General features: G+C 40.4%; 1 protein-coding gene across 1 annotated transcript in view; it reads right to left on the bottom strand.

Moving 5' to 3' along the window:
* Nucleotides 1-25,067, bottom strand: part of WNT3A (Wnt family member 3A) — a 94,723-nt gene that overhangs the window by 57,464 nt on the left and 12,192 nt on the right. The window contains exon 2 of the mRNA XM_074196039.1: nt 3,245-3,486. Within this exon, the coding sequence (XP_074052140.1) occupies nt 3,245-3,486 (242 nt within the window). The remainder of the gene's footprint in view (nt 1-3,244; nt 3,487-25,067) is intronic.

The raw sequence follows: 25,067 nt of genomic DNA, 5'->3' as shown, positions 1-25,067 counted from the left end.
AAGTTAATACAATTTTTTTTTCTTTCTTCCCCACCATAATATGTGTATGTGTATAAGGATTAGGATCTCCCCCTTAACAGGAAGAGAATAGAAGAGATAAGAAAAACTGCTGAGGAGCAGGACATCTTTTAGTTTTATGTTAAATTTACTACAAACTTTAAAAGAGATGTTTCATGTATAATTCCTTTTCTTTGTACTACAATCTATATGGAAATGCTTATTTTATTTCATGTTTATTAAATTCAGAAAAAAGAAAAAAATTCTGTGCAGTGATTCTGGAAAGGTCATTTGGAACCAGACCCTGAAGGGCTTTCATCAACACATGTATCTTTAGACAAGAACTGTAGATAGATACTGAGATGGCCTTAGAAATAAAAAAGGGAAAAAAGAGAGAACTAGACTATTACTTGGAAAATTATGCAGTACTTTTTCTCATTTGTTACTCTTTGCCTTCCCAATTCCATATCTTTTAGTATCCATTCCATATTTTTAGTATCAATAGTCCCCTAGTAACATATAGTTGCAAGTCGCCCTCTCAGAAGAATTAAAATGAAAATGGCTTAAATTGCAATGGAAAGATACATGATAGGTACGTGACAGTTGCAAAATATTATTGATGAAGACTTACAAGTAATGCATCATAAAACATGGCACCCAAGACATGTATGATTCAAAAAGGAAGTAGGCTAGTCAAGGAATGGGAGCAAAAGATAAAAGATGAACAGCTCAACATATGGAGCATTTTGCCCCATATGGAAGATTGATGGAATGACATGATTAATAACTACCCAAATGAAAAGTAATACATGATCTGGATTGGCACTTGTGTCAAGAATATCCACATATAGAACATAAAATGTCAAAGTTGAAAAAAGGCCTCAGAAATGACCTAATCAGACCTGCTTCTTTTTTTCCTAGCAGGACTGTAATGGAATGGATGACTTCCCAGTAGAAGTTTGATCCTTTAAGTGTTTATAATCTTCTACACTTGATACCAATCCATGTTGATGTTTGGTGAACCTGTTTCTGGGGGGTATGCATAATAGAGGTCTTGCCCTTCATATCAGCGCATGAGTGGGTTATTCTGTAACTATTTCCTGTTTGCTTACTGAATGATAAACAGTCTTGTTGGCTGCAGAATTGGAACAGTGAACATTCAAGAGGTTCCTAGGGAGAAATTTATTCTTTTTCCATGTAGTTATTAAGATGGCACAATGGATAGAGTACTTGGCCTGGAGTCAGATAAAACCTGAGTTCAAATCTAGTCATAAGATACTTACTAGCTATGTGATCCTGAGCAAATTACTTAAACCTTTTGCCTTAGTTTATTTACCTGTAAAATGATCTGGAGAAGGAAATTTATCTTTTGCTAAGAAAATCCCAAATGGAATCACAAGATTTGGACACTATGGAAGAACAATATTAAGGGAAGACATGTAATTGGTCCTTGGGTTTGGAAGCAGACATTGGATTCTTCTCTTTGCACCTGTACTATGTGGCTTGTGAATACCCAATGTCTGACTCTTTGCCTCTTTGTGTTGGTTGTTTTTTTCCCTTGGACAAATGAAAATTGGAGATAACCTTGGGAGCTTTGAAAGGTCAAAAGAGCCATCAAAATTTCTGGAATTGTAGTCCATATAAAAGTCTACTTACATCTAAGCTTTGGTGAGGAGGTAAATCTTAGGGAGTGATCTGTAGGGTGGGGTAGATCAAAGTGGAAGTCAAGATGACATGTCTTATAGGAAGGGAGTAACTTGTCCAATGGCTCTGTCATAACTGGGAAGTGAACTTGGTAAGGTTCTTGGTAAGATACTTAAGTCTGAATCCACTCTCTTTAAGGACTAAAGGGGAAAGTGTGCCCTAGTTCAATGGAGATAGTTTTGAATTTTGGTTCTTACTATATATATTTCTAGTAAATATTCCTTTTAAAAAGTAGTTGATATTAATTGCTTGTTGATAATAAAGCAAGAGTTTAATGATATTGGGGCAACAATCACCACTGAATGATATTGGGAGGAATGAAACAGAATGGGAGTTTGAGCCAGTAGAGGAGACATTATAACCTCTTTGCCCTGTTTTGTTTTGGGGTTTAAAAGGCAATAGGGTTAAGTGACTTGCCTAAGGTCACACAATTAGGTAATTATTAAGTGTCTGAAGTCATATTTGAACTCAGATTCTCTTGACTCCAGGACCAGTGCACTATTCATTGAGAAACTCAGCTGCCCCCACACCATAGTCTCTTAAGATTATCTCTAGGACCTCGAAGAGAGGGATAGCTGAGTTTTTGGGTTCAGACCCAGTGGAGTAGGTTAGGAGCATTAAGTTCAGAGACCTGTTACACTTTAAAGATGAGGAGACAGAGACTTAGAGTGGTCAAGAGACTCGCTCATGGCCACAGTTAGAGTACAACTGGAATTCAGACTCTACTTTAAAGTTGCTCAGAATTTTCTAGGGGGATTCCACATAAACACACAAAAAAATGCAGTTTGGATGAAAAAAGGATATAGGCAAGGTCAAACAAGGACTGAGGAAGAGAAGATCTCTTTTGATTGAACAAGTCAGGAAAGACTTCCTGGAGGAGGAAGACTTCCTTGGGATTCGAAGGTAAAGAGGAAAACTGGAGGATAATATGTGCATATAGATGGAGATGGAAGTGAATAAATTGATTTTATTTTCTTTTAATGTGTTTGAGTCCAGTTTTCATCAAATTGATTGTGAACCCCTTGAGAATAGGGATCATTCTATACTTCTGTTTACCCTAGAGTGCCTAGTAGTCATCTCAATTCAACAAACATATGTTGTCAGGCTCTGAGGTTGGCACTGGGTCTCTAAAGATACAGCGATTTGCTCCCAACATGCTTATACTCTAATAGGAGGGTTTAACAAGCACACAAATAGTGGATCATTTAGTGATTAGCTGAGGGATTAATTATCTGGGATGCCTCCTCCTGGAAGGCACTTGGAAGGTCTCCCCTTCCATTATCCCATTATCCACCCCAAGACAGGGGGAGGAAAAGTTGTCTGCTTTCCTATTCTAGAGTTCTCCATAGTGAAATGAAAATTATCCAGTACAACCTTCCCATTTTAAAGATAAAGAAATCAAGACCAAGAGAGGGCAAAGGACTTTCCAAAGTCACATAGGGACTTAGTGTGAAAGCCTCTAATGACTCAGGATATGTCCCAAACCCCACAACTCTTCTGGGGGGTACCTGCCTTTCACAAAACCCACACCCCGAGCCAGTACCTTTGTACAGTACCGGGCCGAAGATAGCGAGACTATTGTTGACAGTGGTACAGTTCCATCGTCGACCTCGGAACTGGTGCTGGCACTCCTGGATGCCAATCTTCACCCCTTCAGCCACACTGGGCATGATATCCACGTAATTCCGACAGAAGCGCAGCTGTTTGGGCACCAGGCCGGGGATGCTCCCACACAGGATGGGCTGAGTGCCCAAGGAAGAGTACTGATGCCCCACAGCCAAGGACCTAGGAGGTAGGAGTGGGGAGAGACAAGAAGACCCTTGGTTAGGAATGCAATTCAATTCAATTCATTTCATTTCATTTCAAATCTAAGTCAAGGTATTTCAATACATAATTATTAGGTGCCTACTGTATACCATACAACATTGCATTTGGCATTGGGGGAGATACTAATATAAATAAGACTTGGTTTCTACTCTGGTGGTGGAGTTCAACTCAATAAACATTTACTGAATGCTTACTGTGTGGAAAGCCCTATCTGAAGTTGTGGGACATAATAAGAAGAGATAAGCCACAATTCTTGCCCTTGGGGAGCTTTGAGCCAGTAGGATGATATCACCCACATACAGATAACCATAATGCCAAATAATACAAAAGAATACAAAAGTTTGCCTTAGAGAAAAGTAAACAAAATACAATGTGAGATCCTGAAAGAAAAGGCTGTTATCAACAGAGAAAAGGAGGCTTTCTGAAAGGAGATAAAATATGAGCTAGTGACATAGGAATTTATATGGAAACAAAGGGGAAGAAAGACATTTCAGGGAGATGGGATTCAATTCAATAAACATTTATTAACTACCTTCTATGTGTCAGGCAAAGAATACAAAAAAGAATCAAAAGACCGTCCCTGTCCTCAAGGAGCTTACAATCTAGTAGGGGCCTGAGACAACATGCAGACAAAAATGTATAAAGCAAGGATGCAAGTGCAAGATAAATAGAAAATAATTAACAGAAGAAGGCATTGCAGTCAAACAGGGTTGGGGAAGGTGGGATTTCAGATAGAACTTAAAGGAAGTCAGGGTCAGTTGTTGAAGAGGAGGGAGAATGTTCCAAGCATGGGGGGCAGTCAGAAAGAATGTCCAGAGAGGAGCGATTGAGCATCTCATTCACAGAACATCCTGGAAACCAATGCCACTGGAAATAATATGAATGTAAACAAAGGTACAGAATTGGGAGGGGCTAGAGGAGAGAGAGAGAGAGAGAGAGAGAGAGAGAGAGAGAGAGAGAGAGAGACAGATAGTGACAGAGACAGACAGAGGCAGAAGAATTACAGAGATGGATAGAGACACAGAGAGAGAATGCAAGATTGTGATATATTCAAACACTTAGGAATAGATTGGTTTGATTGGACCAAAGAATGGACTGAGAGGAACAGGACAAAATAAATCTGTAAAAGTAAAGTAACACTAGATTGCTGAATAAATGAGCATCACTTTTACTCAGGAGGTAATTGGGGATCCCCTGGAGATCAGAGAAATCACATGACTAGATTTGACACAAGAAAGCTTCTCCAGTAGCATATGAAAGATGCATATAAAGGGAGAATAAAAGTATAAAGACCTGTTGGGATGGTTTGAATCATCTAGATGGGTAGTGAGGAAAGCCTGTACCAGGGTGGTAACAGTGTGAAGAGAGAAGAGAAATGTGGGAAATATTTCAGAGATGGAATCAATAGGTCTTAATGATTGATTGAATAGAAGTAGAGAAGAAATAGGAAGAGTCCAAGGTAACATTAAAGTTTCAAACATAGGAGATGAGTGAATGTTGGCGCAACAGATAGAAATAATGAATAGTTGCTCATGTAAGAGGGAGTTTGATGAAGGAGGAGCATTCTCTGTCGGGAGCCATTGGTTAAATGGAGTTCAGTGTGTGTGTGTGTGTGTGTGTGTGTGTGTATTCAACACACTTTAAGTTTCACCTGCATTAACTTTTCCTCATTACTTTATTAAATCAGATAACTAACAAAACATACAAAGCAAGCCCCAATTTGAAGTTTGTCAGTTTTTGAGGGTTAAATGTTCAGATTGAAAATTGAACAATTGGATTTGAACTCTCACCAAGCAGTCTTGAGGACACAGAACTAAAACATGTATGAGAAAGGGCAATGTAGAGAAACACAAGAAAGGACACATGATCTAGGAGAAATGCTGAAATTGGAGGGGGAATTATAAGATAAGGTACAAATTCCTCAGATGTTTAATCTAGGTTCTTCATAGATCTGACACATCAATCTCTCCCAACAATCTCATATTATTTGCTTCCTTTCCTCAATTCAATATTATTGATAAACTACAAAATTTGGCATTCATTGATTTTTGTCCTGCCTGTCTGAGTATACTCAAGCAGATTGTTTTCCTAGCCTTGGAATCAAGTTCCATGTCTTTAATTGATGACATTCTTCCCTTACTTCAAGGCCCAATTCAGATGCCAACTTCTTCTTGAAACTTTCCTTGATTCTCTCCATCCTCTCCATTATCTTATTTATGTCTCATTTCACTTTTTGAACATTTCCTACACATTTAGCATATTACAGGTTGTATAAGTTATCTGTACAGTGGGGGTGTCGATAGGGGCAATTCTTTGCTATATCTTCATAGTTATCTTAACCTCACCTTCCCCTTGGATTATAAACTCCAGGAATTATTTCTAGTTTAATATCTGTAACCTTGAGGATGGTTGGAGGTATAGAAGACTGAAGTTTTAGACAGATGGAATCAACAGGCAAAGGGGTCAAGAGATTTAAGAGTAACAGAGAGAATATCTACAAAGATTGGTCATAGCATTAAAAGTGGACAAAAAGTGAAGCGAATTCAGACGGCTGCTAGTTTAAGAGAACAAGGGAGAATGAGAAACCAAAAGTCACAAGGAGGACTGAGAAATAAAGACAGTAGTGAGGGGGATGGAAAGAATGGAAGATTGGGGTTAGGAAGGGAAATTGTTCAAGATCTTGGAGGTGGAGAAAGGATGGTTATGTTCATCTGATAGATGGCTAAATGCTATAAATTTAACCATCTACCAGGTGAACATAACCATTCAGTTCCACAACTGCTGACAAACAAAATTGGTTGAAGGAACTGGGGATATTTAGCATGGAAAAGAGCAGAGTTAGGGGGAGTATGCTAGTGGTCTTTCAGTATCTCAAGTACTCTTACATGGTAGAAGAGTCAGACTTGTATTGTTTGGACTCAGGACAAAGCTAGGAGCCATAAGATGAAGAAAAGAAGAAAGAAGAGAAGAAGATGATGAAGAAGAAGAGGAAGAAGAAGAGGAGGAGGAGGAGGAGGAGGAGGAGGAAGAGTTGGGAACTGGAGAACCTGTGTACATGTACTTCTATGATATACTACCTCTTTGACTAATGGGTGAATCACATTACTCCTTTGGGCCTTGGTTTCCCCATCTGTAAAATGGTGGTGGTGGTGGTGATGGTGGTGGTGAATTGGATTAGATGATTTCTAAGGTTGTTTTTTTTTTTTACAGATATAAACCCTAGGACTATTAAGTTAGAGGAAGACAGATTTGTATTCAGCTTAAAGGGAACACACATACACACACACAAACACACAAACACAAACACACATACACACAAAAATTGCAGTTCAGACTTCTCAAAAATAGAGGGAGACTTCCTTGGCTTTGGTGAATCCCTGTCACTAGAGGTTTTCAGGAAGAGGCTGGATGATCAATTATCAGGGCTATTGTAGCGGAAATTGCTGTTCTGGGTAATGGCTGTCCTAGCTGTCCTTGGAGGGCCTTTCCTGCCCAGATCCCAGATTTTACAATTCTAGTACTCATTCACAGGTCATCTGAGAGGCCCTATGAAGGTAATCTCCTCTGAATCCTCATTCTCAGGCACAACTGAGCCTGTGAAGGAAAATGCTAGTTCCAAGGGAAAATGATTGCCTAACCTCCCCGCTGGTCAGTATGAGTAGATTGGTTTAACTGGACCAAAGAATGGGTTGAGAAGAACAGGATAAAATAAATCTGTAAAAGTAAAGTAACACCATATTGCCAGATAAGCTCTCTTACTTCATTTCTGAAAAGTAGGAAATGTCAAGTTGGTGGTGCCTGGTATCTACTAAAAACAAACACCCCTCCCAGGGGCTCATTCATGAATACCAAATATGATCATGAAAGGGGAAGGGATAAGAAATTTTCACACTTGGTTTAGACTATGGTTATCCCAATGGTAAAGGAATGAATTATTTTTTAAGTCCTTTGCCTAGTTTGTAGTCTCATTCTTGCCTTGATCCTTTCCATTTCCAGTCTTTGCTTGGTTCACTCTCTTAAATCAGGAAGGAACTTCTCACGTACCTGCCAGATGAATCCATTTTCCTGACTCTGCTTATAAACATTTTTCCCTAGGAAACCTTCTTTGATTTACTCCCAACTCAGACCCTTTCTAATGGTTGGAAACAGAAGATTTGGAGCTGAATCTGAGTTCTAATGACTAATCATTTATCTGACCTCAATGCCGTAGTTTCCTTTTCTATAAAATGATGGAGTAGGACTAGATAGGCACATTTTAGTTTTAAACTCTATTCTGGATCCTGAATGTACAATTAGGATAGGACAGAGAAAGGGAAGGACAGCTCATTATTGAAGTCTAAGACAAAGGTGGAGAGGCCGTGAGAGGTAGTGGCTAGAGAACCAGCCTCAGAGTGGGGGAGGTTCAAGTCTTGCTTTTGACACATTGCTGGCTATGTGATTCTGGACAAGTCATTTAACCCCTTGGGTTCCCAGAGAACTCAGTTCTTTAAGTTAATAAATTAAACAACAGGTGCCCATGGAGGAATTTTCTTCTTTGGGATTTCAATATCATTAAAATTCTGGTCTGTCAAAAACCAACCATTCATGGGAGTGGAAAAAAGTAAGGGGAATAAAGGAAGTGGGAACAGAAGAGAGAAAGGAAAAAAAAAATATGAGAGGAATAGAGATCCAACTGCAAGGATGAGATGATGATTTGTAGAGGCAGTAACTGGAACAGAAGATAAGAGACTGTGATAGCAAGTTAAAATTCAGCCTAGTATTAGCTGTGCGACTCTGGGCAAGTCACTTAACCTCTGTTTGTCTCACTTTTCTCATAGGGATCTGGGATAATAGCACCTATATCCTAGGGCTGTTGTAAGGATAAAATAAGCTATTTATGAAGTTCTTAAAGAACTGTATAAATTCTCTGTCTGTCTGTCTTTCTGTCTGTCTCCATCTGTCAGTCTTTCACTCTCTGTCTCTTTGTTTCTGTCTCTGTATTTTTCTTTGTTTCTGTCTCTGCCTCTCTGTCTCTGTCTCTTTCTTTCGCTCCAACTCTCTGGCATACGGTAGACAATGAGGTTCGGTAAGGGTGAGAGTGTACTTTGTGGGACAGTGGTAAGACAAGGAATGTCAGCTTTGAGAATCTCAGAGCCAAGGAAGAACACTGAGTTTGGAATCAATCAGTCAAAAGTCATTTATTAAGTATCTATTATTTGCCAGACACTCTACTAAACACTGAGTATATACAAAGTAAACTCAAAGTCAGTCCCTACCCTTAAGGATCTTACAATCTAATTGGGGAGACAAGAAGCAAGCAACTATATACAAACAAGCTAGAAACAAGATAAATGGGAAATAATGAACAGAGGGAAGACACTAGAATTACCAATGGAAATGGGCTAATTGTTGTTTAAGGGAAGGCCAACTCTGTCTTCTAGGTGTGCCATGGAGTCCCTGGAATTGTTGAACAGGAGGACACCTGTGAAAGTGTCACTCTGTCAGAAGAATGTGACAGCATATGTGTATGTATGTATATGTGTACATATGTGTTTGTGTGTGTGTGTGTAACAGTATTGAAGATGGATGGAGGGGGGCAGGGAGCTTAGGAGGAGGCTCTTAGGTAGGGTGGGTGCTAGTAGGGCCTGGTCTCTTTGTAGTTCTTTGGGTCAAGGGACAAGAGGCTCTTATAACTAATAAGTATCTAAGGAAGATTTTGAATTCAGGTCTTTCTGACTTCAAGCTCAACATTTTGTCCTCTTTGCCAAAGTCTGTAACCTGCCAGGACCTCTCCTTCCCATTCTTTGGGTCATCGGATCATAGACTTAAAGTTAAGTGAGAACTCAGAGGTCCAGCAGATGATGTAACTGAATCCCAGAAGAGTTGAAAGATTTGCCCAAGGTCACCTAGCTAGTAGAGTCTGAGGTGTGATCTCTACCCTGGGTTAGGGCTTTTATGCACTCTGCCACATTGGTCCATTGTATAAGGGATAACAGAAGAAATGAACTCCTTTCCCTCCACTCACCCACCTGAATTCATCAATCTCACAATGTCATAAACCCTCTGGGCTTAGAATTTAGGGTGGAACATGAGGGGAGTGTTGGGGTTCTCTTCAGATGGTCAGATAGTATCTGGGTCATTATGTCCATTTGGGGGCATCACATTTTGGGAAAAACATAAATGAGCTGATGACTATCCAGGATGGGGAGGATAATAGAGAGGGGTGGAGTCAATTCTAACTAAGATTTACTGAAGGAAATGGATATATTTAATTGGAAGAAGACTTAGAGGCAATATTATCACTGTTTTTCAGGTATTTGAAGGGCTGTTTTGTGGGGGAAGAAATTGAGTTTGTTTCATTTTGCCTCCAAGGGCAAAATCAAGAACAAATGGATGGACTAATTTTCAGAAGGCAGATTTAGACATTTATCAGTTAGATCTGACCAAGGGTAGCATAGGCTGTCTTAGGTAGTGAATTTGTCATCATTACACATCTTCCAATGGGAGGAAAATGATTAAGCCCTTATCAGGGACATTCCTGCTCAGGAAGGGGTTAATCGGGATGACCTTCCAACTCTTAAGATTTTATTATTCCAGGTTTTGTGCTTTTCTTTGGGTAAAGACCACTCCCCTAGGAAAACCAGGAGAGATGGGGTGCTCCTCTGAAACCAGGATCCTCCCCCTTCAGCTTCAGTAGGGTGTGCTGAGTCAGCAGTCTTCATCCTTGTGTAGCTCCCTCTCCTCTTGCCCCCACTCCACCCTGCCCCACTCCTCCCTGGGCATGCTCCTGGCAGGCCCCAGCATGTCTGCCTCCTTGGAGAGCCTGCCAGGGTGCAGAAGAGTGAGCCGCCCCAGCTCCAGACGCCACTCCAGATGTTTCAAACCCCGCCAACAGCTGCCACGCTCCCTCTCTTTCTTGTGTCCAGGGATATGAGCCATCCTCCCTCTGGGCCTCCTGGCTTGGCCCATGCTGGGAATGGGTGAGCCTTGAGGCTATCTTCTTGGAGGGGGGTAGAGATGGATGGCACCTCTGCTACTAAAGGGTATGTAAGGCTACATTTTGTGAGTTTTAGTGAATACAGAGAGACACAGGTAACCTTAGAGAACCCACCAGATCATGGGGATAATCTCAATTTATAGGTAACTAGGCAAACATCAACAAACCCTAGGCATTTCTATCTTTTTTTTTAAGATTTTTTTTCAAGGCAATGGGGTTAAGTGGCTTGCCCAAGGCCACAGGGCTAGGTAATTATTAAGTGTCTGAGGTCGGATTTGAACCCAGGTACTCCTGACTCCAAGGCCAGTGCTCTATCCACTGCACCACCTAGCCACCCCTAGTCATTTCTATCTGATGATCTTCCATAACCTATAAGTAGTCCTTTATTCTCCCTTAGCTGCTCCCTCAGAGCTCTGCATAGAATACTTCAGTACATATTGACATATTTTTCCACTGGACTTAGAACAGGATACACTTTTAAGAATGATGGTTTAAAAAAAATGTGGTAGTTGAAGAATGAAGAGGGAGCTATAGGAAGGGAGGGTGATGTATAACAGCTGTTAATCTCTATTGCCCCTGCCCAGTGATATCTCATGGGGTCTGGATAACACATGGGAGATGGTTGTTTCATCTTGCTAAGGGTTCACCATTATAAAAGATTACTGCTGGGAGAGTCTCTAGAACATAGAACATGGTACATAAACTGTCAGCTAGAATGGACTTCAATTTTTTAAAAAAATCATTCATATTTTTATAGAATCATGATTTACAAGAACTTTCACTACATAAGCCCTTTGAACTGCATGCATTGTAATCCACATTTTTTTAGATGAAGAAACTGAGGGTTAGAATAACATGAACACAGTCATACAGTAACATAAGATCTGGAATTTGAACCCGGGTCCCTTGATACTAAGTTCTGTGTTCTTTCCCCTATACCCTAGCTTCCATCAGAGATAGAAGGGATCTCAGAGACACTATAACCCAATAGATAGATTCGGAGTGAGGAAGACATGAGTTTGAATTCTACTTTAGACACTTACTAAGTATGTGACCCTGGGCAAGGGACTTAATTTTTCTTGCCCTTAGTTCTTCATATGTAAAATGAGGGTTAGATGGTCTACAAGCTTCTCTTTCAATTGGAAATCTATAATCCTATGCATGTGAGCCTTGATAGGGATCTTAGTGATTTTCTAATCCAACTATCTTGCTTTATGGCTTTATGGAGTAACCCAAGAGCCCCAAAATGAATGAAAAGCAACTTGCTTAAGGAAATATACCTAGTTAGTGATAGGTTCCATGGCAAAAAGGATAGAGTCCCAGACCTGGAGTTGGAAAGACCTGAGTTCAGATCTGACCTCAGATAATTTACTAGCTGTATGAGCCTGGGCAAGTCACTTATCCATGTCTGCCTCAGTTTCATCATCTATAAAATGATGAGATGGAAATGGGATACCATTCTAATATCTTTGCCAAGGAAACCCCAGATGAGATCCATAAAGAGTTGGACATGACTGAAATGGCTGAACAACAACAAAGTGATAGGTTTACAAGAAAGTCTGTCCTCTCACCTCTTGGTCATAGCCTGAAGGAAGATAAACAGCAAATGTCTGACTTTAAAAAAATAAGGTTGTGGGAAATGCTAAGACCTACCTATAATACCTGCTCCAGCAACAGTACACATGTATGTTACATGTATGTGTATGTATATGGAGAGGAGTGATGCTGTTGTGAACTATCTTCTACTGGGGGTTAGGTGGGTGGAGGAAGGTGCTGGATTCTCACTTTGGGTAAAGACCACTCCCTTAGGAAAACCAGGAGAGATGGGGTGATAACCCCATGAGAGAGGCAACACAGATAGTCTAATCCTTATTTCTCTAGATGAAGATACTGAGGCTCAAAAAGAACAAGTGACTCATCAAAGGTCATATAGACAAGAAGTAGGAGATTTGAAACCTGCCTTGATGAGGAGAGAATGAGGATCCATCCTGGTTGTACTTAGGTCTAAGAAACACTTCTCTTTTCCTCCTGTCCCTGACCTGAAGTTTCATTCCACAGGAGGGGGAGTTCTATGGTTCTTTAGCCACAGTCATCACAAAGAGCATTAAACATGAAAAGCAGCAAAGTATGAAGAGAAGGCTCCATGGAGCATCAGAGCTGGAATAGACCACAGAGATGATCCCATATCCCACCCTCCTCACCCTTTCCCACAGCTGAAGAAATGGAGTCCTCAAGATATGAATTAACATCCCCAAAATCATGCAAATAAATTCTAAGGATTCTTCTAGCCATAAGTCCTATGATCCTAAACAACTTTTCCTTTAGGTCTCCTTCTGCCTCCTAAAGAATGAAACTGTTTGTATCTGGATCTCTTTGAGACCCTCTGTATTATTGATTCATCACAGCAGAGCATAAAGGGATCTTAGAGACCCTCTATCTCAATCCCCTAATTTTTTAGAGGAAGAAGTAGAAGCCCAGAAAGGGGATGCTTGTCTAAGGTCATACAGCCAGCAGGGCTGGGACTTGAACTCTGGTCTCTTGACTACCAGGCTCATGAGAGGCATGAAGGGTCTTTTTATTGATGTGGGTGATTAGACTATAAGTACACATGGGAGCTCAGGTCTAAAGATTCTTTTTTTGTAGTTGTAAAAGAAAATAGAGATTTGTTAAAGAAGATACAACACAAAGAAAGTAATAGAAAAGTAAAGTAGAGATTAAAGAACCTTGGTGGATGCTGGGAGTAGAGGAGAGGATCTGTGCTCAGAAGAGGGATGTATTACCTGTGGCCCTGAATAGTTTGAGAAGATTATCATAGAGGATTCTAGTCAGAGGGCCCCAGAGGATGCTGGGAGAAGGCCTGGAAAGAAGTGGGGTAAAAGGTCCTGATAGAAAATCAATGCCTGAGATCATGGGGAAAGACTGCGAGCCAGAAGGATTGGGAGTTGAAGACTCGGGATTCTTTGAAAAGATTAAGATCCAAGGATTCCAGTGACTTGGAGAATTATGGAAATGGATGCCAACATGGCTCAGATGGAGCCACTAGACTAATGACTTTTTTGTTCTTGAGTCTCTCAGGTTTATGGCAACTCCATCAGGAGAGAGGAAGATTGGAAGGAGGATGCGTTTCATAAAGAGTATCATGGGGAAGGGGACCTGTTTGGGTACTGCCCCTATATCTGTGTGTGTGTGTGTGTGTGTGTGTGTGTGTGTGTGTGTGAAGGGGGGCACATTATTTACGGTGTCTCCAATCAGCACAGATATGGATCCATCCCTTTCCCAGTTAGGTAGTAAGAACAATGAAAGGATAATCTATGTAGTGTTAGACAAGTCTTGAGTCTTCTTTTGAGTCTCAGTAAAATGAAGGGGGTTTGATGACCTCCATGGTCTAAATCTACTATCCTGTGTAAAGGAATGGTACACAAAATTTAGCTCTGAAGCTAGCCCAATTGATTCATTTTACAGATGACAGAATTGAAGCCCAAATGGATTAATTGAGTTAGCCAAAGGTATTGAGTGGTCTACTTGGGATCTGAACTCAGGTGGACTAACTATAATGCTCACCCTCCATGATGACAGAAATAGGTGCTATCAGACCAGCTACTTAGGCATGAAAACTACTGAGATTATCTAGTCCAACTCTTTCATTTGATAGATGAGGGAACTGAAGCTTAAAGAGGGTTAGGGATTTGCAGCAGCAGAGTTGGGACCCCCCAACCTTATGCCCTGTGACAGCAAACTCAGTTTCTAGATGATAATGATGTAGTTTCAACAAATCCCATATATGACACACCCATACAAAATAAATATGTATGCTACAAATGAACTATTGCCTAATGAAAAGATTCCTATGTCTGATTGTTTCAAGCAGAGTTTGATTAAAAAAAAACAACCAATGCTCTAACTCAACCAAACAGGAATGGCGAACAAGTAACATCATAGAATCAGATGGTCTTTCAGAACTGGAAGAAACCTTAAAAAAATACTGTTGGACTAATTGGGTCAGTCCAAATTGAAATCAATGATCCTGTGGCCTCATCCAACCCCTTCATTTCACCTGGGAAGATGTTGAGGTAGAGAACAGAAGTGACTTGCTCAAGGTCTCATAGATAAGTCAGCAAGTGACCAAACCAGTCTTAACAACCTCATCTCCATGCCTGTTCCATAACCTTGGGTGGAGCCTTCCCTAGTTGTACATTCACCTTCTTTTACATATGGTGTGATAAAGAAGTCATACATTCTCTAGGTAAAAATTGGAATGGGCTGTCTAGGGAAGATGGAAAGTCACTAAGTTACTCCATACTCAGAGTCAGTCTGGTGCAATGTCAAGAGCTTGGGACTTGAAGTCAGAAAATCATTCAGATCCCAGCTCTATTGGCAGAGTCACCTTAGATTAGTCATTCCTCAACTCTGGAGACTCAGTTGCATCATTTGTCCAATAGGGTGGAAATTCTTACATCACTGACCTTACAGTACATTTAGTGAAGCAAGCGTTTTGTAAACCTGAAAGCACTCCAGAAATATGAGTGAAGACTAATACCATCCCTCCCTGATGACAAGTTTTCAAAGTGAAACTCAGAGACCACTGCCACTTCTAAGAGGCACTGAGGGGCCCTTGCTCTGATTAGGTAGATGCCCTTTGATGGGTTTTCCAACTCTTAGAGTGGTAAAGTAATAGAAAGAGGCTCTGATCTCAGAGATGGAAGGTTTAAATCTCACCTCTGAAATTCATCACCTGCAAGATCTTGAGCAAGTAGACTTTACCTTCCTGGGCCTCAGTTTCATAATATGTAAACTGGGAGGAAGGTTGTATCAGATGACCTCTGAGGTCTAAGTCAATGACTCTGAGATAGGACCAGTTCTTCCACCCTCATCCACCATTAGGATGTTATTTTCCTTTTATCACCATTCAGATACCTATGATGGTAAATCTAAAAAGGAAAAAGAAAAGTTTCAGAATATCATTCATAACCAGAGAAACATGCCTTTTGCCTAGATGTCAAATGACAAAAATCAATCTCTCAGAAACTCTCAGTACCATTTCCTACCCATCAATTTATGGTGCCCTCCATTTATCCCACCTCCTTCCTTTAATCAATAAATAGTTATTAAGTGCCTACTATGGGTCATTAGGATTACAAAAAACAATGAATGAAACAACCCCTAGGAACTTATGCTCCTATATAGGGACACCTTATATAGATACAGATAGAATTAATTCAAAATAAAAAAAGCATAGTTAGTTATAAAAGAGTTTGGGAGAAAGACCACTCATGCCCACAATGGCCCTAGCCCCTAGTGCTAGTCTACTCATTCTGCTCCCAAACCCTCACCTTTTCATCTTGTCCCCTAGGCATCATCAGAAAAAAAAGGATCCTCTAATAGGCATTTCTTTTCTTCCCCCCTTCCCTTGATGGAATCTCTTGGACTACAGCTAAGAGAGCCTGTGATGTGATAAGAATTGTATTGGGCATGATGTCAGGAAACTCAAATTAGCCCCTTGATTCTGACATTTGTCTTGTTTGACATTGGGCAAATCTCTTCCTTTCTTTAAATCTCATTTTCCTTTTCTGGAATATAGACACTTGGGCTCCCTACTTAAAGGCTTATTGTAGAAATCAAATAAGATAAAACTGAGGAGCCCTATATAAATGTGATTTAAAATAGGGTCCTGGATATCACCCAAAAGGGATGAGGGGGCGAGTTAGGTTTTTTCAGGCATGGGATGGAGTTGCCCAGCCAAGTTAGTTACATCTACCACAGTTATCTTAAGTAGTCAACAGTTGGCCTGGACCTGTCTGAGTGACAGCTGCATTTCCCTTACCTTGGGCTACAACAGGAATGGGGGCTGGTTATTTACACTGGTGCCAAGGAGAAGTGTCAAAAATAACAGCCAGAAGGGAACATGGGCATAACCAAATTCCTAAAAGCGACTGTTGAACCTTTCCATCCCCGGCGTTTATAACTCTACATCAACTAGGAGTACAAATGGTATCACCCCTTTTTTCCCTCTCACTTTCCCTGCCCCTTCTCCCCAACTTCTGCAAAAATTTTAGGTCTAATTGCACAAATTGGAAAATTGAAAATCCCTTGCCCAGCATTTGAACTTCCCAATTGATGATTCAAGGATTTGTTTTTTAGAGAGGGAGCGATACTTTGTTTTTAAAGGCTGTTCTTTGAAATTTGGCTAGATAAGTGATAAGAAGAACAGAGAAACTAAATCAAAGACAGAATCACTGAATGTCAGATCTGGAAGGAATCTCAGGGATTATGGGATGCAACTAGCTTCTTTTAAAGAGGAAGAGAGGAAGGCTCATAGAATTAAAATTACAGCTAGGATCACATAACTAATAATGAAGAGAAACAGGATACAAGCCCATATCTAAGGCTCTCACACTGCCTTGACTACTCCTTAAGGGAAATTCTGCCCTGTGAATTCTTTTGTAGGGAAGACACCTGCTTTGTAAGGTTCAACTCAATAATCATCTATTAGGTGCTTACTGTATGCAAAGTCCTCCCTCAGGATAGTGAGAGAGAGATATAATTATAAAATCCATTGCCTGGCCTGGTTCTGAAGGAAGTTCACAGTTGAATAGAGAAATGTGGCACAAACACATATATTATATGGCAAGTACATCAGAGAGGGGACAAAGTGCTGGGTGAGTTCTGAGGTAAGAGAGAGAGAGAGAGAGAGAGAGAGAGACTGTAGGTGGAGTGTTTCTAACCTACTGACTTGGGTGATCTGGTCAATAGAGGTGGTTGGGTCACATATAGAAAATTCTGAGTTATTTTGCTCTAGGTATTCTAGGAATCAGAACTGGAAAGAACTTTAGGGATATCAAATCCAATCCCTTTGTTTTACAGGGAAGGAAACTGAGGTATAAAAAGGGAAGGGAATTGTTCTGGGGGAAAGGAAGCAGAAAGTGTATACCTCTGTGTGTGTGTGTGTGTGTGTGTGTATCTTGTGTATATAAGTGTATGTATATGTGTGTGAGTATGTGCATGTGTGTGTTTGTGTGTGACCTATTTAAGGTCACACAAGGATTGTATACCCCAGCTTGGATTTCAACCCAAATCAGATTCCAGATCTAACATTCCTGCACTTCCCTGCCCTGCCTTCTGACTTGTTCACTGTCTGCTCCTCTATTTTGGGCTCTGAGAAGAGTGTTAGACCTGAAATAATCATAGCAGCACCTGGAGTTTCTACCGTCTTCCTTAATCTCTCAGCCACTCTTCCACCAGCTCACTTGTGTTATGTAATCCCTCTTTTTCTCCATTCTTGGGGAATGTCAGCACCAGAGCTGACAGGGACTTTAGGGATGGTCTAATCCAACTCTCCTTTCTCCTTCCCCATTTTACAAATCTGGCAACTGAGATCCAGAAAGAAAGTCACTTGTCAAAGTCAGAGAGGATTGTGAACAACAGGGATGGGATCAGAGCCTAGGTCCTAGGACTCCAGAGGATGATGGGATCCTAGGATTTAAAATTTTTTAGGGACCTTAGAGAGCAGATAATTGAGCAAATTGATTTTCCAGATGACAGCTCTGCTGTTTACTTCCTTTGTGACCCTGGGCAAGACAGCTTTCCCTCTCTGAGCCTCAGCTGCCCTTTCTTCAAGATTAGAGAATTGAACTAAATGATCTGTAAGGTGTCCTCCAGCCTTAAGTCCATAACCCTATGAAACAGAGACCCAGAGGGGTTAAGAGACTTTCTGAAGATTCCACAGGAAGTCAGTGGCAAAGGTGGGATTGAAGCCCAGGTTGTCTGACTCCAAATCCACTGCTATTCCAGTAGCACTGGTGGGGATTGCCCTGGAGCCCCCTTGGAACCTGGGCCAAAGGGACTGGTGGGCAGCTGCCAGGGTCCCCCTTCCTTCCTCAGCTTCTCTCTCCTCTCAGCCAGAGTCCTTGCCTCTTCATCCCGAGCCAGGGCCTGCTGCTGGGATTACTGACACATACTTCTAGCAAGTCCCAGCAGGCAGGCCGAGACGCTCCACTCAGCCCGGGGCCACACATTCACCCGCTTCCATCGGTGGCACGTTTCGCTTGGTAAAGAATGTGAAGGCACTACACCTCCAGCGATTTCACCCAGGACGCTGAGGAAGAAGGGAGGGAGGGGAGGAGGGAGGAGATGGGGAGGAGAGGGAAGGAGAAAGACGAGTCAGGGAAAAGGAGAGCAATGGCTTTTGACTGTGGCAACCCCTTGCCCCTACCCCAACCCACTGTGGGTGGCCAACCAGATGCTGACCTCTGGGCCCAGGGGCAGATCAGGAGGAAGAAAAGGAAGCAGAGGGATTAGGATTAAGAAAGATGCAGGGTGTCTATCCTTACTTGGAAATGCTAAATTGAATCACCCATTCCTCTTCTCCAATCCTCAAACCATTCAAGGAAAGAATTTTCTTCTCTGGAGAATCCTAGCACCATCTAGTTAGAGTTGGAAGGGACCTTAGAGTTTAGCTTAGAGTCTAATTATCTCATTTTACAGAGAGGAAATGACTTGCCCAAGGTCAGACAAATAAATAGGGAGAAGCCTACTCTGACCCCAAGTCTCTTGCACACCGTGTGGCATCTTATCCTCTCCTCCCAATCTGTCACATGGAAGGTGTCTTCCTAGGATGCAAACAGATAGATCCTCCCAAAGATTTGCAAGGAACCTTGGAAGTTATGGAGTCCACCCCCATACCTAAACATAAATTAGGCTAGCTTTCTTTTCCTCTCTTCTTCCTTACCTCCCTCCATTCTGAAAAAAAGTGACTCCAAGGGGGTTAGTTTCCTCATTTGTGATAGAAGGATAACAATACTGTGTTCCACAGGGTTACTGTCCCCATGAGGAGGATCTCAAGATGACTTCAACTCTCTTAGGCTCAGAAAAAAATGCTCACATGTTTTTAAATGGAGCCTAGAGGAAAGTCTAGAATTACCTTGGATCTGCCCCATGCCCCTGCCTCAATTTCTTCTTGCTCTAATTTCAACTCCCTCTTTACTTTTACTAATTAATGATCAGGCCCTAGTGGTAATGAGAACTTGAACTCAGAACTTCCCAAGCCACCCAACACCCTCTTGAGGCAAAAATAGAGATATCCAGTTCCTTTGAGCTTTGTAATGTGCTGTGTTCAAGACCCATCAATGACTCTATATGAAGTTTCTTTTTTGGGGGGGGAAAGGAGGAGTCTATTTACAACATGACTATTATGGAAGTGATTTTTATGACCACACACTAATAAATTAAAAAAAGAACTTCTTTCCACATTTCTTTATCCAGGATGACTCATTCCTTATGTTCTTATTCAAATGATATCCATCTTCCACAAAGCCTTCCTCATCAACCCAGGTCCTAGGGTCAGGGACCATTCCTTCTTCTGGACAAAACAGTTTAGTACAGACATTTTAACCCTGTATTCCTTTGGCTTTTTAGTAAATCTTCTTCCCCAACCATTCAATATAAAACACTTCCATAATAGTTGTGTTATCAAAGAAAACAGAGCCCCCCCAAAAGAAACCTCATAAACCTTAATATGAAAGAAAGTGAATTCTAGAATTTATCAAGCATGTGTACCTAAGAAGTAAAATAAAGATTTTTCTCAAGTTGGAGTATTTTTATAGGATAATATAGTTATTTACTAAATATTCCCTTCACCTTTTCTGATAAACTTCTTGCACCCTTATGGGAATGTATTTATTCTGTATTGGGGTTGTTAACCATGGCTGAGTTGGGGTGAAATTTTGGCACCATCATTTTTATTGCTGTTCATGTCTTCATGGACTTCAGTCATATCCAGTTCTTTGTAAGCCCATTTGGGCTTTCTTGTCAAAGATAGGGAAGGGACTTGCCATTTCCTTTCCCTATGATATTCATTAGGAATTGAAGCAAACAGGGTTGACTTGCCCAGGGTCATACAACGAAGTATCTGAGGCTAGATTTGAACTCATGAAGATGTCTTCTTGATTCTAAGCCCAGGACTCTATCCACTGCACCACCTAGCTGCCATTTACTATAAGTCAATATATCTCTCTGAGGTTCAGTTTTCTCATCTGCAAAATAAGGATAATGATATTTATACTAACTATTTCACAGTGTTACTGCTAGGAAAGTATTTGTTAACATTAAAACACTAGAGAAATATGCTATAATTCTTATTATTATGATCATATAGGATCTCCTATGATTTCATTGGTTCAAAGAACTCTTTTTACCAATTCTCTGAAATTGTAGAAAGGTTAAATGACTTAACTAGGGTCACACAGCTAGTTTGTGTGAGGGACAGATTTTGAACTCGTCATCCTTGCTCTGAGACTCAGTCTCTACCCACTATCCAATACTGTTTCTCCTTTCATCACATACTATGTGTTGTTTTTTATGTAATAGTATGTGATAATAGGAAGGGCAGGAAATGGCAAACCACTTTTATCTTTGCCAAGAAAATGCCAAATGGGATTATGGAGAGTTGAATAGGACTGAAATGACACAACAACAACAACAACAACGACAACAACAGTAAATGTATTCATCTAACTCATCTGGCTAAAATCTCTCCTCTCTTTCCTCTCTTCTTAGCACTTCTGTCTTTGGTTTGTTATTTGGAAAATGTTCAAAGTTTGGGAGTTTCTCTCCATGTCCTGTTGTCTTGGAGTATAATACAAGGAGCCACTGGATTTAGACATGAGGAAATTCTGATTCTGGCACCAGCTCTGCCTCTTTACTGTATGATCTTAGGCAACTCACTTCATAAATTTCAGAGCAAGACCAACCTCTTCCCTTCCTCTAAACTGAAGAGGCTTCTCAAGGGTGGGGTCCTATTTCCTGACTTCTCCTCCCATCATACTGCAAATGAGGATAGGGACGTCAACTTTCATCAGTTTAATGATGATTAGTGGGAAAAGATGAACAAGCTCATAGATTTAGACCTGGAAGAATCCTTAGAATTCATCCATCCAGGGCAACTTTCTCTTTTTACAGATGAGGAAATTGAGGCCCAAAGAGATCAAGTGTTGCCCCTTGTCCAAATGACAGGAACAGGATTTAAATAAGAGTTCAAATATGCTGCTCTTTCCATTGTATCATTTAGAAAATGTGTGGATTGTTTAGTTACAAAATCAATAATATTGCCCACTTCTTCCTTACATTCACTGTGAGCAAGGTCAGAGGAACCTTCTGAATGTAAATTCCATGATATCATTAAGTCCATGAACCTCTTATACTATTATTTGTGTGTGTGTGTGTGTGTGTGTGTGTGTGTGTGTGTGTGTGTTTTTCCACAACTAGACCATAGAGTCCTGGAAGACAGGAACCATGTCTTAAAAGTTTTTTGTATTCCTCACCTCACCTATCACAGGGGACTCCTTATAGAAATGTTGAATGAAAGTCGCTTGAAATGCAATCTGAGAAAATGAATAAAAGTAATAAGAACAGTCAACATTTTTATAGGGCTTCAAGATTTGCAAATCAGTTAGCATATGTTAATTCATTTTATTCTTAAAATACCCCTGGGAGGTAGATGCTTTTTATGAGCCCCTTTTACAGATGAAGAAACCAAGTGGTTTAGTGATTTACAAATAGCAAGTAGGAGAGTAAATATTTGAGCAGGATTAAAATTCAGAAATATCCTCCTGCTTCCACAATTTCTGCTCCAACTACTGGTCCCTTTAGTTTCTGTAAGTTAAATTTAAAGCAAGACTGACTATAAAATGTGCAATGGGTAATAGTAGATGGGGATGGCTGCTGAAATTTCCTTTTCCAAACCACAGAAACCATAGAGTAGAGATCTAGTTCAAACTCCTTAGAAACACATGAATCCCTTCTATAATAACTCTGAGATATTCAAAGTCTCTGCTGGATTACTTTCAGAAACAGGAAACTTACTATCCACTACTTAGGCTTCCCATTTCACTGTAGGCTTCATCATTAGAAAGCCCTTGTGCTTACCGAGCCAAATCTGCCTTCCTGAAAAAAGATATTCCATCTCTGGCTTCTGAGCATTTTCTCTTAAATTCTCTTTCTCTTCATCTCCAACTATTGGTTTCTCTGACATCCTTTAAATCCCAACTAAAACCCCATTTTCTAGAAGGCATTGCCAACTTCTCAATTTTAATGCATTCCCTCTCTTAATTATTTCCTATTTATCTTTTTGTAATGAAATTTTTTTTTGTTTATTTAAGGCAATGGGGGTTAAGTGACTTGCCCAAGGTCACACAGTTAGGCAATTAAGTGTCTGAGGCTGGATTTGATCTCAGGTACTCCTGACTCCAGGGTAGTTGCTCTATCCACTTCACCACCTAGCCGCCCCTCCTATTTATCTTGTATGTAGTTTGTTTTTGTGTGTTGCCACCCCAATTAGATTGGGAATTTCTTGAGGGCAGGGACTGACTTTGGCCTCTGTATTCCTTGTGCTTTGAATAGTAGGGTTTGGTACTTATTGGGTACTTCTAAAATATTTATTGATTGACTCACTGACTTCCACTCTTTGCTTCCAGTTTGAACCTCAAATCACAAAAATTTTGTTTGATTAATCTTCCTACATGACAACCCTTCTGATACCTGAAAACAGCTGCCATTTCCCCTTGTCTATTTTACCATAGGGCTAAACATCACATTTCCCTCCAGTATTCTTCATGATTTCCAGTTGTCTCATAATTAAGCTTAGGCAGAGATAAATGTAAATTTTAAAAATCCATTTTAGGTCAAGCAGGAATCTGACAATAGTAGTTTATGTGAAGAAGACACAGGGGTCTTAGTTGATCTGAAGTTATGATCAAACCAACTGTAATCCATTTTTGTTTAGAAGAAAATGAAACTAGAAGCAAATATGATTCTAGATGGAATCAGCAGAATAGTGTCGGAATAAGGAAAATCAAAATCTCAAAGTTTATTCATTTCTGAACACATCATTTTAGGAAGAATATCAACAACCTGTTAACACATTCAGAAGAAGAAGATGAGGATGAGGAAGGGACTGACAACCAGGCTATAGGGGCATCAGCTGAAGAAACTGGAGATATTCAGTCTGAAGAAGAGAAGACTTAGGGGACAAAGGGCATTATTACTGTTTTCAAGTATTTGAGGGCCTGTCCTGGGAAACAGAGATTATACTTGTTCTCCTTAGCCCTGATGGTAGAACTGGGTGCAATGGAGGGTAAAATTAACCCCAGGAAAATTGCAGGGGGGTAGAACAAAGATTTTCTAAGAACGAGAGCTGTCCAGCAATGAAATAGACTATCTTGGCAAGATATGAGTTTTCTATCACTCAAAGTATTTTCAGCAGAGGCTTGTTGTATGATCCAAGTATATCCTAGAAGGAATTCTTGTATTATGGGAAAGCAGGATGGAAAACAATTCAAATTGTATGACATTTAGGGTCCTTTCCAAGCTCTGAACAGACTATTAAATTAAATGAAACAAATTAAATGAAATTAAAGAGAGAGACTGGATAAAATGTCAAATAACTTGTCTTAAGTCCTGGCTTCAAATCCATACTCTTCATTTACAACCTGTGTGACTTTGAGCAAATCATTTCCCAACTTTGGATCTCAGTTTCTTCATCTATAAAATGAGGGATTGTATTAAATTGTCTTACCTAAATCAATTATACTTTGAAGAGAAAGCATTCTTTGAAAAGGATGGGGCATGTAAATAGCATGAATCAAAGAGCAGGGAAGGAATGTCATGATTTGTGGTGGGAGCAAGTATGAGACCATGCTTGTTTCTTGCTATCTTACCATAGAAAAGAAGGAAAGATAAGGCATGAGAGGGAAGTTGGAAAAGATCTGATGCTGATAGTTTTCTGCTTCTGTTTGATTTAGGTTCAAGAGAACCAAGCCTTGCAACTCTATGTTTCTTTCTGTATGTGAATTGGAGGCTACAGCTTCTCTCCCACTAGTATCAAGAAAGTGAATGCCCATAGCATGAACTTCCAGTCCATTAAGAAGAGTACCTTCCTTAAAGCTTCTGAAAATGGTCACAAAGCAGGGATTCTTAACTTTCTCATGTTATACATATACCCTTTTGATAGTCTGGTGAGGCCCATGAACCTTTTCTCAGAATGTTTTTAAAAGGAAAAAATAAATATGTAGGATTACAAAGGAAATGAATTTCATTGAAATAGTTATCCAAGTTCATGGATCTCCTGAAATCTTGGTCTGTGCACCCCTGGTTATAATTCCTGTTTTAGAAGAACCAGGGATTTCTCCTTATCTTTTCATCTATCTCCTCTTTGCTATTCTCTGCACCCAAGGTCTCCTACTGCATCCAGAACTATCTCCACTCATCTCAATTTATGTCTGTCCACTGGACCCAGATGGATGTTGGAGCCTTAGCACAGCCCTCCCTCACTTAAATTCAATTCACTTGCATGTCATGGCACCACCTTTCTGATGTCATGGTTTTCTTTGAGAACAAAGAACAAACAATATTCTCAGCACCACCACTCTAGTTACATTCCTTATGACACCTGCTATACCTCTAGCTATCTCAGACTATCAACTAGTCTTTGGTCTTATTCCTATCTTTGTGACCTTGCATTCACTGACAAAAGTGACTTCTTTTTTCTTATCCCTTTGGACAGTTCTCAAGT

Source organism: Macrotis lagotis, chromosome 8 (genome assembly GCF_037893015.1).
Source record: "Macrotis lagotis isolate mMagLag1 chromosome 8, bilby.v1.9.chrom.fasta, whole genome shotgun sequence".
Lineage (NCBI taxonomy): Eukaryota > Metazoa > Chordata > Mammalia > Peramelemorphia > Peramelidae > Macrotis > Macrotis lagotis.
The sequence above is the reverse complement of the archived record's forward strand: the minus strand, read 5'-3'. Positions and strand labels throughout refer to the sequence as shown.